A 16,000-nucleotide genomic window follows, 5' to 3' on the forward strand; every position below is an offset into this window, starting at 1 on the left:
GTGTAATGTAGTGCTAACTGCACGCAGATAATGTACACATTGCATCATGTTTTAAAAGGGAATGGCTACATGATGACATGGCTTTGCTGTATTTTTCTCCACAAATAGTTCAATGCCAAGCAAAGCTGTGAAAACATGAGCTGGAAATTTCCTCACACTCTAGTGCCAAAATAATCTAAATCTTCAGGTTTTTTTTTTTTTTTCCCTTTAACATTTGGTGCGAATTCAAATGTATATATGTGGAGAAACTACACTGGGTCACATTATTTGCTTCTGTAAATTCTGGAAGGAAAAAAAAATGGATTTTTTTTTTATTCCTAATGAATTCTTCCCCTAACATTCTGAAATCTGTTTTACGTGTTTTGAAAAATACGCTTTCAAAATTATCACCGAATCTTCAAAGAGTGATTTTTGTTTGTAGCTTGCCGACCAGGTTTCTACAAGGCTTCGGACGGTAATGTGAAATGTGCCAAGTGCCCACCGCACAGTTCTACCCACGAAGATGGTTCAGTGAACTGCAGGTGTGAGAATAAGTACTTCCGAGCAGACAAAGACCCTCCATCCATGGCTTGTACCCGTGAGTAGTTTTGCTGCAACCCATGCCTCCATGTTTCTTTTATTTTGTGTTTTTTTTTTCCTTCTGGTTATTGTGCTTCTTTCTTCTTTTTTTAAAGCATTTGGCCCATTTCCTTCCGTTATCCGTGTGCAAATTGAAAGCTTTCTCTGCTTCACTCTCCATGCTGGCTCACCACAAATGCAACATTTATCACGCAAAATGAATTAGTTTTTAAAGCACTTCCTGCAACAGGACCCCCAGAAAGAAAGAAAGTTTTCTGTATCTTGGTTTAGATCCTGTATTACATTTGACAGAATAGGGGAGGTTATAGTCATGGGATTTGTGTTTTTACATTTCTATTCCCTCACGTTACATGTAGGTCATAGGTCATAGGGAAAAAGGACTAAGATTTATAAAACTAATAGTAAAGTTTTCGTAACTATTCACAAGGGCATTGAATTTAGTAGTAAATTCCCTCATTGGACTTTGTGAGTGTATCTTCAACTTTGAGTCAAAACTCCCCCGCCCATGGCTTGGGGACGATAGTGCTCTTGAAACCATGTGTCTATAATCTCATGGATCCTCTAAGGACGAATTAAAAGTATATAATAGAGACAAGATGGTTATTTACCTCTTTCGGTTCCATTGTAAATTATCTATTTCCCTTGTAGTAGAAAACAGAAGTGAGGCTCATTAATCTTTGTTGAACTACTTTGCAGGACCTCCATCTGCACCAAGAAATGTTATCTCTAACATAAACGAGACCTCGGTCATCCTGGACTGGAGTTGGCCCCTGGACACAGGAGGCCGGAAAGATGTTACCTTCAACATCATATGTAAAAAATGTGGGTGGAATGTAAAACAGTGTGAGCCATGCAGCCCAAATGTCCGCTTCCTCCCTCGACAGTTTGGACTCACCAACACCACAGTGACAGTGACAGACCTCCTGGCACATACTAACTACACCTTTGAGATCGATGCCATTAACGGGGTGTCAGAGCTGAGCTCACCACCAAGACAGTTCGCTGCAGTCAGCATCACAACCAACCAGGCTGGTGAGTACGTGCTCGATGCTTTCTGCTCCCGCCATCTCAGAGCCAAGTCATGATTTTGACAGAGTGTGCAAAAAAGAGTGGGGAAGGCAAAGGTTTGAAAGAGTCCCAGAATGTTCTCTTCTGTCATGTTTAAGCAGTTATGCTACGTTCAATACCTCAATTTATCTTCAAGTAGGAATAAGTCCTATTTATTAGATGATTTTAAACTAGTTTAATCCCTTGTTTTTCAATTTGGAGTATTTAAATAACCGCGGCTCTGCAGATGGTTCTTGTGGGGCTCCTTGAAACATTTTGATATTCCAAAGAACTTAACAGACATTGAACCTTAGTTTGCAGAAGGTTATATAGGATACCTAAAACTACAAAATATCTTTACCTTAGTTATAATTATATCATATTTTTATATAGTTATTCTGTTGCTTTATGTTCCTCTGAAGCTCTAAGTATTATAGCTCAGATACAGATAATTCTGATTAATTAAAAATAAGAAAATAAATCCATTTTATTTGATAGATATAATTTGTATTTAAAAATTCAAAGTAGGGAATTTGTGGAGAAGCATGGTGAAAAGAGGTCTTGGTAGAGAACAGTTGGAATCACTGATCTAAAAATGTTTGCAAATATAAATTACTTTTATATCTTCTATATTTCCTGCTGACAATCTTTTCCCAATTAAAACAAAACACTATATTGGCAGGTTGTAAGCAAAGGCCCTTTAATATGGAATGGAAAAATGAAACAACAAGCAAACTTCTCACCTTTCTTTATCTTACAATATTTCTCTTTTCTTCACTGTTAGTAAATCTTGTTCTTTTATAATCACCCCTTAAATCTTCTATGTGTTTTCTCATTCTCTGATAATTCTTACGATTTTTTTAGTATGGCTTTTTTTTTTTCAACAGTGTAGTGTCCAGAACTACTGATGAGACTTTAGTTGTGATTCCCTGAAACATGTGGAAGGGTTACTCTACACAGTATACGCAAGGGACATATCAGTGATGCCCCTTTGAAATAAGGTGATCACAATGTTTCCATTATTGATAACTGTGATGAATGAGTAAGAGTTTTCTTTTGTAGCCAACAAAGGCTGTGCGAAGTTAAGCTGATAGGTGTTTATTGTACATAATTGTTGCTGTGTGGTATCATAATTAGGGATACTACATTCCAAGCAGTTCAAGACAGAAATATCATTGCATCCTTTATGCACAAATAAATAACGGAGCCAAAACGGGAGAAAAGGAAGAGACATGATGCGCCCTGAGAATGCTTCAACCAGGACCAGTTTCTCTTATCGGCTCCCAGGTGGGCTCACCCCTGAGCCAGAAGTCAGGATTGAGAGGTGACTCTGCCTCTTAGCTGCATTTGGCTTAAACTGCCGAAGCCCCTCTGCTGTCTTCTGGGACTCACCCTTCGCCCTGAGTGGAAGGTGTACTGGATGCCATAGGGAAAGGGAAAGAAAGAGAGAGGTCTGAATTCTCTCTTTAGCTGAAAGCGGTCTTAGAACAGCAGCCAAAAAAAAAAAAAAAAAAAAAAAAACAGCTAAAAACACCACTTTTGTTTCTCTCACGTGGCTGGCTCAGGAAGATCCTTAAACTACCAAAGGCACACAGTTAAGAGATGTCACCCAGGGCTAATGTTCAGTAAGTATGCACCAGTATGCCTTTGCTGGTTATACTAGTTCAGAGTAGTTCCAACTACTTCTGCAAGGGAGTTAGGCAGATACATCTGTATCGGTTCATTTCTCAGGTATCCTGGGTAGCCCCCAAAACCCAGTATCTTAGCTCCATAACCCTTGCCCGTGATCTAGCAGCCAAAAGATAAATGCTGGCGTAAGAGGGGGGTCTTCAGGGCTTTGCACTGGAACGCCTCTTTCTTGGGGTCCTTATCCCTGTTATGTCATTGATAGGTATTTTGTGTATAACCCCTGCCAGAGTCCACGTTCACCTGTCTCTTTCTGATTCCAAATCCCTCTTTTGGTCCTACTTTGCTTCTGGTCTCCTATATTGATGAAAGTCTTACACTTTTACATTGTCTCATGGTGATATATAAACTTTATCTGTGGAAAAGACAGGACTTTTAAGGGAAGTGTGCTGAATCATTTTTTAAATCTTGCTTACTGAATCTGTGTTTTTTCCCCACTGGAAGCTAGGTCTCAGACCAAACAACATATGCTTTTGCTTTGCTTCAGTTAATGGTATTTAAACTTTGTAACTAATAATATTTAAAATTCGTAACTTCAGTTTATGTAACTTTCTTCCATGAGAGAAAAAGATGAGTAATGCCATTGCTATATATTGCATGATTATAGCTTCTCATATTCAGTGAACACGGGAATTTTAAGAAATTATAATTATGTGGCAAATGGCTTTCCCCAATCCTATATTTCATGCTGATTTACTACCTTGTTTAAAATAGGAGCATCAATCTGGGTTATAATTATCTCCCAAGTCAAACAAAAACGTATAAAAACAAGCAAGAGCTCCTTCTTTCCTATGTTATCATTGGCCTCTGGCTTTCTGACAATGCATTTATCAGGAAACTAATAGTTCCAGATATACACACTGAATGAATCTAGGTAAGGGCAAACAAGAACAGGCCAAGACATTAAAAAATAAATGGGGTTGACGCTTCGGCCCTCCCAGTTACAAATCACAGGGTAAGACAGATTCAGCAGGGATGATATCAGTTACTCTCTCTAACCCCACTATCATTTAAAAAAATAATCACAAATTTGTCTACACGATACACCACAGGCATTTATATATTTATTTCAGGCATCTGTATCGTTTTGTGTGCCTGGGGTGCTAGAGGTCTTTGTTCCATCTTCAAATCCCCACAGAAAGATATATAAGCAAGATTAGGAGCGATGCCATTTCTCCAGGGAGTGTTTCTTTGTTTTGCTTTATTTTTGTTCTTGTGAAGGTTAATGGACTGGTAGCCTTGAAAAATGAGCTCTCTACCTACTAAAAAGATATGGCTGTGACAGATATGATGCCATGGTGTTTAAATTCCTCCTAGTCTCTCTATCTTTGACAAGGATATAAAGGGAGAAGGTGAAACGTGTCCCTTTGAATTTCGTTTGTGAGATTGAGTTTGTTGATTTTTCTCTTGATTGCATTGTGAAAGCCTTGTGATGACCACGTGATAAGGCACCTTCTAAATTGTAGGGGATTATGTTGTAAATTCGGATGTTAGTTCAATACTTTCGCAAGGTATGCCATTGCGATCAAAATCATGGTCTCTCCATAAAGATTGTATCTATCTGTGAATCTACCAGTCAAACATATCCAGAAAGAACTGCAAATTGCAAAGCAAAAATCTGTAAAGTTATAACTTAGTGTAAATTGTTACTTCCTGTTTTTGTACTTGCATGAGTGTATTTACCTTTCACTTCTGGAAACAATCATTCATTCCACTAGTGAAATATCAGTCTGCTTATTCCCAACCTCCATCATAGAATCTGCCCCCTTTTCACTATCCTATAGCATGTAATGATCCCAGACTAAAATAGGGAGCACTAATAGAGACCTTAGGGGCTTTCAGTTTTGAGGTCCACTCCACCCCCATTTTATAGCTGGAGAAACTGAGATCCCAGAGGCTTTTCTAACATTTCATCAAAGAGATCAAACTTTCATTTATGTCTCCCAACTCCAATGCCATTTCCAACTTCTATCCTCATATTCTTTCTGTCATCCTATGATTCATGCCATGTAGCTACAAAAATAAATGCTGCCTTGGAGACAGAGAGGGGCTTTGCTGGAACATTTACTCTAACTTATGTCATCCCTAGTAAACTTGGTTCTTGCTTCTCCGCCATCTATCACGTGGTTACTTAGGAGCGTTCTGCAAGAGATCTTCCTTATCGTCTCTACTCTTCCACAGACCTAGCTTCATCCTTCATGCCCTCATTCTCCACAGATGATTTTCCCTCTGTGATATTGTGATTTATAATAAGAAATAATATATTTGGTTTTGGTTCCAGTTCAGGGTGCATGTCTCCTAAAACCCTTGGAATTTCCTAAGTGATAAGAGTAATAAAGGTCTATTTTGTAATTCATAACAACCCCCACTCAACCACACCTGTGTTTATGTTAATGAACCAACTTTTGGAAAACCCTAAGGATGGGGTCTGGTTGCTGGGGGAACCAAACCCCGTGATTAGAAAGTTGAAACTTTCAGCTCCCTTATACCCCAGCCCCAAGCCCAGGAGTAGGGAGAGGAGGCTGGTGATGATTTAATCAATCTTGCCTACATAACGAAGTCTCCTTAAAAGCCCAAAGGATGGGGTTCAGAAAGTTTTGGGGTTAGTGAACACAGAGAGGTGCTGGTACGTGACGTGCCTGAAGAGAGGGTGGGAGCTCTGTGCCTCTTCCCGGATACCTTGCCCTGTACATCTCTTCCATCTGGCTGTTCTCGGGTTGTATCTTTTTTTTTAATTTTTTTTTAATGTTTATTTATTTTTGAGAGACAGAGAGAGACAGCTTGAGCGGGAGAGGGCAGAGAGAGAGAGAGATGGAGACCCAGAATCTGAAGCAGGGTCCAGGCTCTGAGCTGTCAGCACAGAGCCCGATGCAGGGCTCGAACTCACCAGCCGCAAGATCATCACCTGAGCCGAAGTCAGACACTCAACCAACTGAGCCACCCAGGCACCCTCGGGTTGTATCTTTTTATAATAAGCTGGTCATCTAGTAAGCACAATGTTTTCCTGAGTTCTATGAGCTACTGTAGCAAACTAATTGGACCCAAGAAGGAGGTAGTGGGAATCTCTGATTTCAGTTGGTGGGATAGCATTATAGATAACAACTTGAACTTGTGCTTAGCAGCTAAAAAGAGGGCAGGGGGGCCTTGTGGGACTGGGCCCCTAACTCTGGGCTTCAATGCTAATTCCAGGTAGATAGTATCAGAACTGAATTCCTTGTAGGATACCCAGCTTATGGGTCAGAATTGCTTGGTGTGGGGAAATCCCCACACATTTGGTAACCAGAAGCGAAGTGTTCTGTGAGTTCAGTATTGAGATTAGAGGAGGCATATCAGAGTGTGTTTTTCCTCTTACACTGTCCTCACTTATCAAGACCTTCAAGGTTCAGAGGGAAAAGAAAAATGCTACTCTCTACCCACCCCCTCCACAGTTTCTTTAAATCTAATTCCTGCCTCCCCCTCTGTACTTGCTAACTCCCACTGATTCCTGAGTCTTAATAGAATGTGCTCTCAAGCAAATGTCCTCCCCTTCTAGCATCTTCAACATTCCCTCTCCTGGCTTTTTTCCCTTGCCTTTTGTGTTGTATAGGTGTTCCTTCATCTTAGAGGAAGTTACAAATAATCAAATAACAGCAGCAGCAATAACAACACACACAAAAGTGTGTGTGTGCATTATAAATGGTTTGACTCATCAAGGTTTCATCCTATTTTTTTCCTGATTTTCAATCTAAGATTCGATTTTTTTTCATAGAGTAATCCATACCTCTCCTTTTGTTCTTTCATTCATGGTTTGATATCTCCCCTCATTCGATAGCAAGTCACTTCCTGGAAATCAGGAATAATTTCCTCTTTGTGTCTCTACGTTAAATTGTTAGGAAGAATATAAACTTCACAAGACCGTAGACCTTGTCTCATGTTCACATTTATATTTTTTTGGACATAGAACAAAGACAACAAGGCCTTCTAACACCTTGTAATCACTCAAGTGTCTACTGAATGAATAAGTGATTTTTAATGGAAATTTCCATAATTCAAAAATTAAAACACATTCTCTCTCAAATAGCTTTCTTTCCTTATTTTTCCCCTCTCTACTAAGACAACCATCATTTCCCCAGTTTGCCAGATTCTAATCTAACATTTAGAAACATCTTTGCTTCATTTTCTACATTTAAGAAGTTGTCACGTACTCTTGATTTTTCCTTTCAATTGTTTTGAATCCTCATGCCTTTTTCTCTATACTCGGTGTTAATTTTTTACATTCCTGGTTATAACATTTATAAATAAGTGATGTGATTAATTTTAATAGTCATCTTTTAATTATGTGGAGATTCTAAGATAAAAAAGTAGGAAGTAGGGGCGCCTGGGTGGCGCAGTCGGTTAAGCGTCCGACTTCAGCCAGGTCACGATCTCGCGGTCCGTGAGTTCGAGCCCCGCGTCGGGCTCTGGGCTGATGGCTCAGAGCCTGGAGCCTGTTTCCGATTCTGTGTCTCCCTCTCTCTCTGCCCCTCCCCCGTTCATGCTCTGTCTCTCTCTGTCCCAAAAATAAATAAACGTTGAAAAAAAAAAAAAAAGTAGGAAGTAAAATCCACTGAGATGTATATAAAAAGTGTTAATGGATCAACAAATACATTTGAGTGTCTCTTTTATGTGCATGTCATATATGCCCGAGCCATGCAGGAATTTACCATCTAAGTATAGAATTAAAAACAATATATATGAAATAAATAAATTTACTTAAGACACTAAACAATGAAATGAGTTAAGATGTCACAGTTAAGGATTTTAGGGAAATCTTTGGAGAAGAGTCAGATGTATAATAGATACAAATAGATGAAAAATAGAAATAAACCAGATAGATATAAAGAAAAAGAAATACGTATAGCATAGTATTGGAGCTGAGTCCCCTGAGGAACAACAAGGCTAGGTTGAGAGGAGGAAATTGATCTTGTTCAGGGGTAACAAGAAATCAGGTTGGATAGTAAAGGAAAGCCAACCAACCTGAGTGTTAGATAATAGGATGTTGGAGAAAGATACCCATTTTGAGTGGTAGAGTAACTTCACTAGATTTGTGTTTTAAGAGGTAATATTGAAAAGGATGGTGGGGTGGGTGGCACCTGGGTGGCTCAGTCAGTTAAGCATCAGACTCTTGATTTCAGCTCAGGTCATAATCCTACCGTTCATGAGTTCAAGCCTCACATTGGGCTCCACGTTGACAGCACAGAGCCTGCTTAGGATTCTCTCCCCCCTCACCCTCTCAAAATAAATGACCAAGCTTAAAAAAAAAAGAGCAGGGAATAAGTTAATAAAGCAATTCTTAGGGGCACCTGGGTGACTCAGTCAGTTGAGCATCCAACTTCAGCTCAGGTCATGGTCTCACAGTTCAGAGTTGGAGCCCCGCATCAAACTGTGCTAACAAACAGCTTAGAGCCTGGAGGCTGCTTCAGATTCTGTGTCTCCCTCTCTCTCCTCCTCCCCTGCTCACACTCTGTCTCTCTCTGTCTCTAAAAAATAAATAAATGTTAGGGGCGCCTGAGTGGCTCATTTGGTTAAGTGTCCAACTTCTGCTCCAGTCATGATGTCACGGTTTGTGAGTTTGAGCCCTGTGTCAGGCTCTGTGCTGACAGCTCAGAGCCTGGAACCTACTTCGGATTCTGTCTCTCTCTCTGTTCCTCCCCCACTCACTCTCTGTTTCTCTCTCTCGAAAATAAATAAGCATTAAAAAAAGTTAAAAAAAATAAAATAAATGTTAAAACAATTTTTTAAATAAATATAATTTTTAGCATATGAATGACTTAATTATAACAAAAGAGTAGAATCAGTATCATTGGATTTATATGAGTATTAATGTTATCTGCAATTATTATTTTCAAGTCTAACATGGCATTTTTAAACTTTTGAGCCATAAATTTACCCCCCCCCCCAAAATAAGATTTAGGGGTTTTGGCCTCTTTCTACTTGGATTCCTGATTGCCAGATTGTTGGCATTGAAGTATCATCAGTCCCAGAACAATTGGACTAACTGACTTTAGTATGACACTTAGGTAAATGCCGTCATGTTTCCCTCGATTTGTGTCCGTTGAAAGAGGTGCCCCTCCATTCTCTGGGTATTGCTCTAGTTATTTCCTTTTCAGTATCTCCTCAATCTTGATTTTTTCTTTTATACAGGCGTGCACATTTTAAATATTTTTTTCTAGTTCCATTTAAACTTCTTTTTTCCTATGAACATTATCCCGACCCAGTACTTTACCTAGAGTGAACAGCAGATTCCCTCCTCTTTCAGTTTACCCTGCTAAAATTCTGCATGTGTGTGTACAGTTTCTATCATAAGATATGATTTGTTCATGTGTATGAAAATATTACAGATGTCACAAAATAGTATTGTAGTATACATTATGTGTGTACACCTTTATCCAGATTCCTTAAAAGTTAACATTTTGCCATGTTTGTTTTATCGTTCTCTCCCCCATCTCCTTTTCTGTATAGATATTACTTATTTCTATTATTTATTTCTCTGTATTTCTGTTATTTATTTCTATTTATTTCTTCTCTTTTTTAAAATTTTTTAACGTTTATTTATTTTGAGAGAAAGAGAGAGAGAGTTATACATGGGTGAGGGACAGAGAGACAGGGAGACACAGAATCCGAAGCAGACTCGAGGCTCTGAGCTGTCAGCACAGAGCCTGACATGGGGCTCGAACCCACGAGCTACAGGGTCATAACCTGAGCCGAAGTCGGATGCTCAATCGACTGAGCCACCCAGGTGCCCCTACTTCTGAACTTCTGGAAGTGAATTGCATAGGATGTGCCCCTTTGCTCCTACCTACTTTAGTGTATGATTTCCTAAAAACACTGCATCTTCTTACATAACCTCAACACATTTTTCAAAATGAAGACATTCACATTACTACCTACTGTTATCTCCGATACTAGTCAACTTTTGCCAGTTGTCGCACTAAAACCCCTATAGCAAAAACAAACTGATGTTCTTTTTAAGTTTCTATTTATAAAATAGCTCATATTTATAATAATGAATAAATTAATATTTTTCTGTGAATTAAGTCTGATAAAAAAATACAAAGGGAGGGGTAGCCAATCCTCATCTGTAGGACTTTCTAGGTGTTTGATATTAGTCTGGCAGTTTCACAGTTGCCGTCCCATTAAAAAAAAAATGACAACTAAATAACATTATTGAAAAGAAGAAGAACTCAGTTTTATATAGGTGTCCCATTGAAGGACCACTCATTTCTGCAGAGAAGGATGACACCTTAGAGACTATCCAATGTAATGAAAAGATTTCTGTCCTCAGCCTGGGACAGAATCACTTCTGTCATCCACTTACTCTGGTGATCACAGACAAATTCCTTCATTTCTTCTGGTCAAAAATCGCTGTCCATCATATGAAGGGATTGGCCTAGAAATCCAAGTGTAATCTGTCTTGTTTTACTTCTCTTTTGCAATGCTTATACCACAATTCAGAACTTCATTACTAGTATAATATTAATAAATCATTAAATGTACCTTTAAGTATACACTATCAATTCATGTCCTATAAAGATTTTAGAAGCTTTATGGCCAATGGTTTAGTGGCCTGCTATTTCACAGAATGAAGTAATGATGCCCATTAGTAGAAATAGATATCTTTAATATAGCTTAAATAAAAAATACATCCTTTTTTAAATTTTTTTTTAAATTTTAACGTTTATTTATTTTTGAGAGAGAGACAAGAGTGGGAATGGGAGAGGGACAGAGAGAGAGGGAGACACAGAATCCAAAGCAGGCTCCAGGCTCTGAGCCATCAGCACAGAACCAGATTCGGGGCTTGAACTCACGAACCATGAGATCAGAACCCGAGCCGAAGTCAGACGCTTAATAGACTGAGCCACCCAGGCGCCCTCAAAATACATCCTTTTGAAAAATGAATTGTAGGGATGCCTGGGTGGCTCAGTCAATTGAGCATCCAACTTCAGCTCAGGTCATGATCTCGTTTATGGGTTCGAGCTCCGTGTTGTACTCTGTGCTGACAGCTCAGAACCTGAAGCCTGCTTCGGATTCTGTGTCTTCTTTTCTCTCTGCTGGCTCTCTCTCTCTCTCTCTCTCTCTCTCTCTCTCTCTCAAAAATAAATAAATGTTTAAAAATTTTTTTCAATGAATCCTAGATTGATCAGTCCTTTGCCTAAGTTTAGCATTTTACTCTAAATTTTCACATTGATAAAACAGGAATTTCTAAATCTTCTATATTCCTGATTTTGAAATACCTTTACTCTATACACCTTGTTGTTCTATTTGAATCTAAAAACAGCATATATGGATTTGATAGTGGAACACCTCATGTCAAAGATAGCCGGTCAGACTTTAGCATATCTGAAGAAATGAATGTTTCAGTGTAAAGGTAGAAAAGTACAGAGCTGCACCTGCTATTAAAATATGGACACATATTGCTGCAGTCTCTGAAGAGATGTATGCTGTTGTGTAATTACGTACCATCGAAGTAAACTAGGTACCAGAAGAGTCTACATTAGTTCTTCCAGAACATGGAAGAAGATGTTTTGTAGCATCGGTGTCATGAATTGGAATCGTAAAACATATTGAAAATCAACCACAAAAAGAGTGGGGATACAATTCTAGGAATGCACTGTGATGAGTCCTCCCTTCCTTATTTCACCTGTATGATTAATAAACCCTGAGAATGGAAATCTTAACCTTTTATTCTTCTCAACAAACAAGTGAGGTCTGAGTCAGGCTCAGAGATTATGAGTGAATACATACATTATAATTTTCCTGGTGCATTTTGCCTGTGTGGTAATTTAGCTTCTTTCTTTCTGATTTGAAATGGAGGCAGATACCTGTGCATCTGGGACTGTCACTCTGCAGTGATGTGTCATACTGTGCCTGAAGCATTCCACGTCGTTTAACACATTAATGATGCCTTTCAGCCATCACATCCTGGTACAGAGGCAGATTACATATCTGCAGCCTGAGCAATAAACTGAACAAAAGCATCACCATACATTGTTATTTAGAACTTTGATGTGAGCTTAAAGCCACAACTGTGTGGAGAAACTGTGGATGAAGACAGTTTGGGAGCTTCCAGGATCTAAATTAAATATCGTCCCATCTTCATTTCTGATCCTTAACACGACTACAATTAATAGAGCAGACAAGTGCCTGGAAGATTATAGTTACTTCTTTCTTGCTGGCTTCTCCCAAAGGGTGTTCTCAAGAACAGGGATATCATCAAGCAGCTGGAGGAGGAAATATGGTGCTAACTAAAGCATGTGAATTCTAAGAAAGAAATAGCCATTTAATGCTAACTTGTGCCGTCTTCACTGCACCTTTTAAGAGCAAAAACAAAAACAAAAAAAAATGCCTATTCAACAGAAATCTTTATTATTATTTTGCCCAAACAAAGTAAGAATATGTTTCATCTCAAACCACAGTATACACAATAATTTAATTTTTAAACATGCTCTGCCCTTTAAGGGTTAAATTAGATATAGAAGGCCCTTAGGGAATAATTGTAGTATGTGTAAAATCATTGAGAAATTGAATAGGTACACATATCTAAAAGGAAAAGATGTTTTGTTCTCTGAAGCAAAAATTTTACAAACACTGCCCAGACTCTTTCATAATATACCTTTTTTTTCCATAATAAACATTTAATTATATTTCAGTATCTATAAAAATATTTCTCAGTGTGAATTACTGACATGGTCCATACTTTTGACTTTATAATCCTAATATAGCACCATCATCCAAATCGAAAAAAAGGCACTCCTTGCTAAAGGGACTTTACTGCCATCTGACATAAAATTGTCAGGATAAATATCCAAATTAAAAGGACTATGGGGGCACCTGGGTGGCTCAGTCGGTTGGGTGTCCGACTTCGGCTCATGTCATGATCTCACAGCTCTCGAGTTCAAGCCCCGCGTGGGGCTCTGTGCTGACAGCTTAGAGCCTGGAGCCTGCTTCAGATCTGTGTCTCCCTCTCTCTCTGTCCCTCCCCCCCCCCCCGCCATCTCTCTTTCTCTGTCAAAAGTAAAATAAACATTAACAAAAGAAAAAGAACTATGAACTATGGCATCCCATGTGCCAGGGCCTTGAATTCTATAACATTCATAGTGGGACAAAGAATGCCAAGGCCAAAACAGAAGCTCAATTTTCTACCCTGTTTCATGAGTAATTGCTGATCTAAATCCTCTTACTATGATTAACACTGCACTATAGTCTATTACATAATTATCTCATTTATCTATAACTCTGAGTTATTCAATGTCTTCTTTGTGCTTACATAGTTCCACAGTTCCTGCCCTTAACTGTTAGGATATTCTTTTTTCTATCGCTTTGCCCAAAATATAAGTAATACTGAAGAAACTGTATAAAGACTATTATATTATTATAAAATCTTGACTGATGGGCTTGCATAAATATCATATGATTTTTTTTTCTTTTGAAATCAAAATTTCATATGATGAGCAATACTGATAAGAACTAAAAATCTGAATTGCCTTATTAGAAAGCTATTTATCCAAATCTTTCTTGTTAAAACCAAACAATAAAAAACCCCTACATTTCTAAAGTAGCTTTGAAATATTATACTTACTATTAACCGATGCCAATTTAAACACCTTTATTTGGGGCACCTGGGTGGCTCCGTCGGTCAAGCATCTAACTCTTGGTTTCAGCTCAGGTCATGATCTCACAGTTCATGAGCTCAAGTTCCATGTTGAGCTCTGTGCTGATACTGGGGAGCCTACTTAGGATTCTCTCTCTCCCTCTCTCTCTCTTCCCCTCCCCTGCTTGTGCTCTCTCTCTCTCTTTCTCTTTCTCAAAATGAAGAAATAAACCTTAAAAGCAAGATTAAAAAAATATCTTGACAATTTGTTATCCTTACTGGTACTTATTTTTATTTCATTACAAAAAAATAATTATAACAAATCAAGAGAAAGATGATCTGTCTCTGGTCACAATTTTGTCGAGGAACTAGATCTAAACATTTAAACATGAGGTTAAGCTCTGAAATACTCTAGTTTGATGTGATTGGTTTAGGTCCCAGTTGTTTCAAAATTATAATTCATATGTGTGATGTGTAACAACTCTCAATATAAATAGCCATTCTTGCTTCATTCATCTCTCTCTCCCTCTCTCTCTCTCTCTCTCTCTCTCTCTCACACACACACACACACACACACACACACGTATATATATTGGCTTTGAGTCAACACTGAGGTGTGCCCATGAGAAGATCTAATGGAAATATCAAAAAGGCATTTGGGTATATTTGTCTATTCTGCTGAGACTTTGGTTAGGATAAAGGGATAGATAATAATAATAAAATGAGAGTCAAGCAAAGGGTGTCTGTAAATATTAAAGAAAAGAAATGGACAGAGATATAAGAATTATTTTAATTATTTTAATTCCATATAGTTAACATTCAGTGTTACATTAGTTTCGGGTGTACAATATAGTGATTCAACACTTCAATACATCACCAGGTGCTCATCACAATCCCCATCACCTATTTAACCCATCCCCCATCCACCACCCTTTCGGCAACCATTGACTTATGCTCTATAGTTAAGAGTCTGTTTCTTGTTTGTTTGGGTTTTTTCTCTCTTTTTCCCTTTGCTCATTTCTTTTGTTTTCTAAATTCCACATGAGTGACATCATATGCTATTTGTCTTTCTCTGACTGACTTACTTCACTTAGCATAATACTGTCTAGCTCTATCCATTTCCTTGCAAGTGGCAAGATTTCATTATTTTCTATGGTTGAGTAATATTCCATTGCATATGATGAATGGATTCTTTATCCATTCATCAGTCAGTGGACACTTGGACTGCTTCCATAGTTTGGCTATTATAGATAATGCTACAATAAACATAGGGGTGCATATATCCCTTTGAGTTGGTGTTTTTCTGTTCTTTGGGTAAATACCCAGTAGTGCAATTACTGGACCATAAGGTAGTTCTATTTTTAACTTTTTGAGGTGTCTTCATACTGTTTTCCAGAGTGACTGCACCACTGTGCATTCCCACCAACAGTGCAAGAGGCTTTCTTTTTTTTCCACATCCTTGCCAACACCTGTTTTTTCTGGTGTTTTTGATTTTAACCATTCTGACAGTTGTGAGGTGATATCACATTGTAGTTTTGATTTGCATTTCCCTGATGGTAAGTGATGATGAGCATCTTTTCATGTGTTTATTGACCATCTGGATGTCTTCTTTGGAGAAATGTCTGTTCATGTTCTGCCCGTTTTTTAATTGGATTATTTGGTTTTTGGGTGTTGAGTTTTATAATTTCTATATATATTTTGGATACTAACCCTTTATCAGATATGTCATTGGCAAAAATATCTTCTCCCATTCAGTACGTTCCCTTTTAGTTTCCTTCTGCTGTGCAGAAGCTTTCTATTTTAATATAGTCCCAATAGTTTATTTTTGCTTTTGTTTCTCTTGCCTTAGGAGACATAAGTAGAAAAAAATGTTGCTGTGGCCAGTGTCAGAGAGATTACTGCCTGTGCTCTCTTCTAAGATTTTTATGGTTTCAGGTCTCACATTTAGGTCTTTAATCCATTTAGAATTTATTTTTGTGTATGATGTAAAAAAGAAGTCTGTTTACATTCTTTTGCATGTTGCTGTCCAGTTTTCACAACACCATTTGTCGAAGAGGCTTTTTCTCGTTGAATATTCTC

At 38.2% G+C, this 16,000-nt stretch overlaps 1 protein-coding gene across 3 annotated transcripts in view; it reads left to right on the top strand.

Annotated features, from left to right (window-relative positions):
- EPHA3 (EPH receptor A3) overlaps positions 1 to 16,000 on the top strand; it is a 357,381-nt gene that overhangs the window by 225,481 nt on the left and 115,900 nt on the right. For all 3 annotated transcript variants that reach the window (XM_045501700.1, XM_045501699.1, XM_045501701.1), the window contains exons 4-5: positions 422 to 577; positions 1,276 to 1,611. In XM_045501700.1, the coding sequence (XP_045357656.1) occupies positions 422 to 577; positions 1,276 to 1,611 (492 nt within the window). The remainder of the gene's footprint in view (positions 1 to 421; positions 578 to 1,275; positions 1,612 to 16,000) is intronic.

The sequence above is a fragment of the Leopardus geoffroyi genome, chromosome C2 (assembly GCF_018350155.1).
Source record: "Leopardus geoffroyi isolate Oge1 chromosome C2, O.geoffroyi_Oge1_pat1.0, whole genome shotgun sequence".
Classification (NCBI taxonomy): Eukaryota; Metazoa; Chordata; class Mammalia; order Carnivora; family Felidae; genus Leopardus; species Leopardus geoffroyi.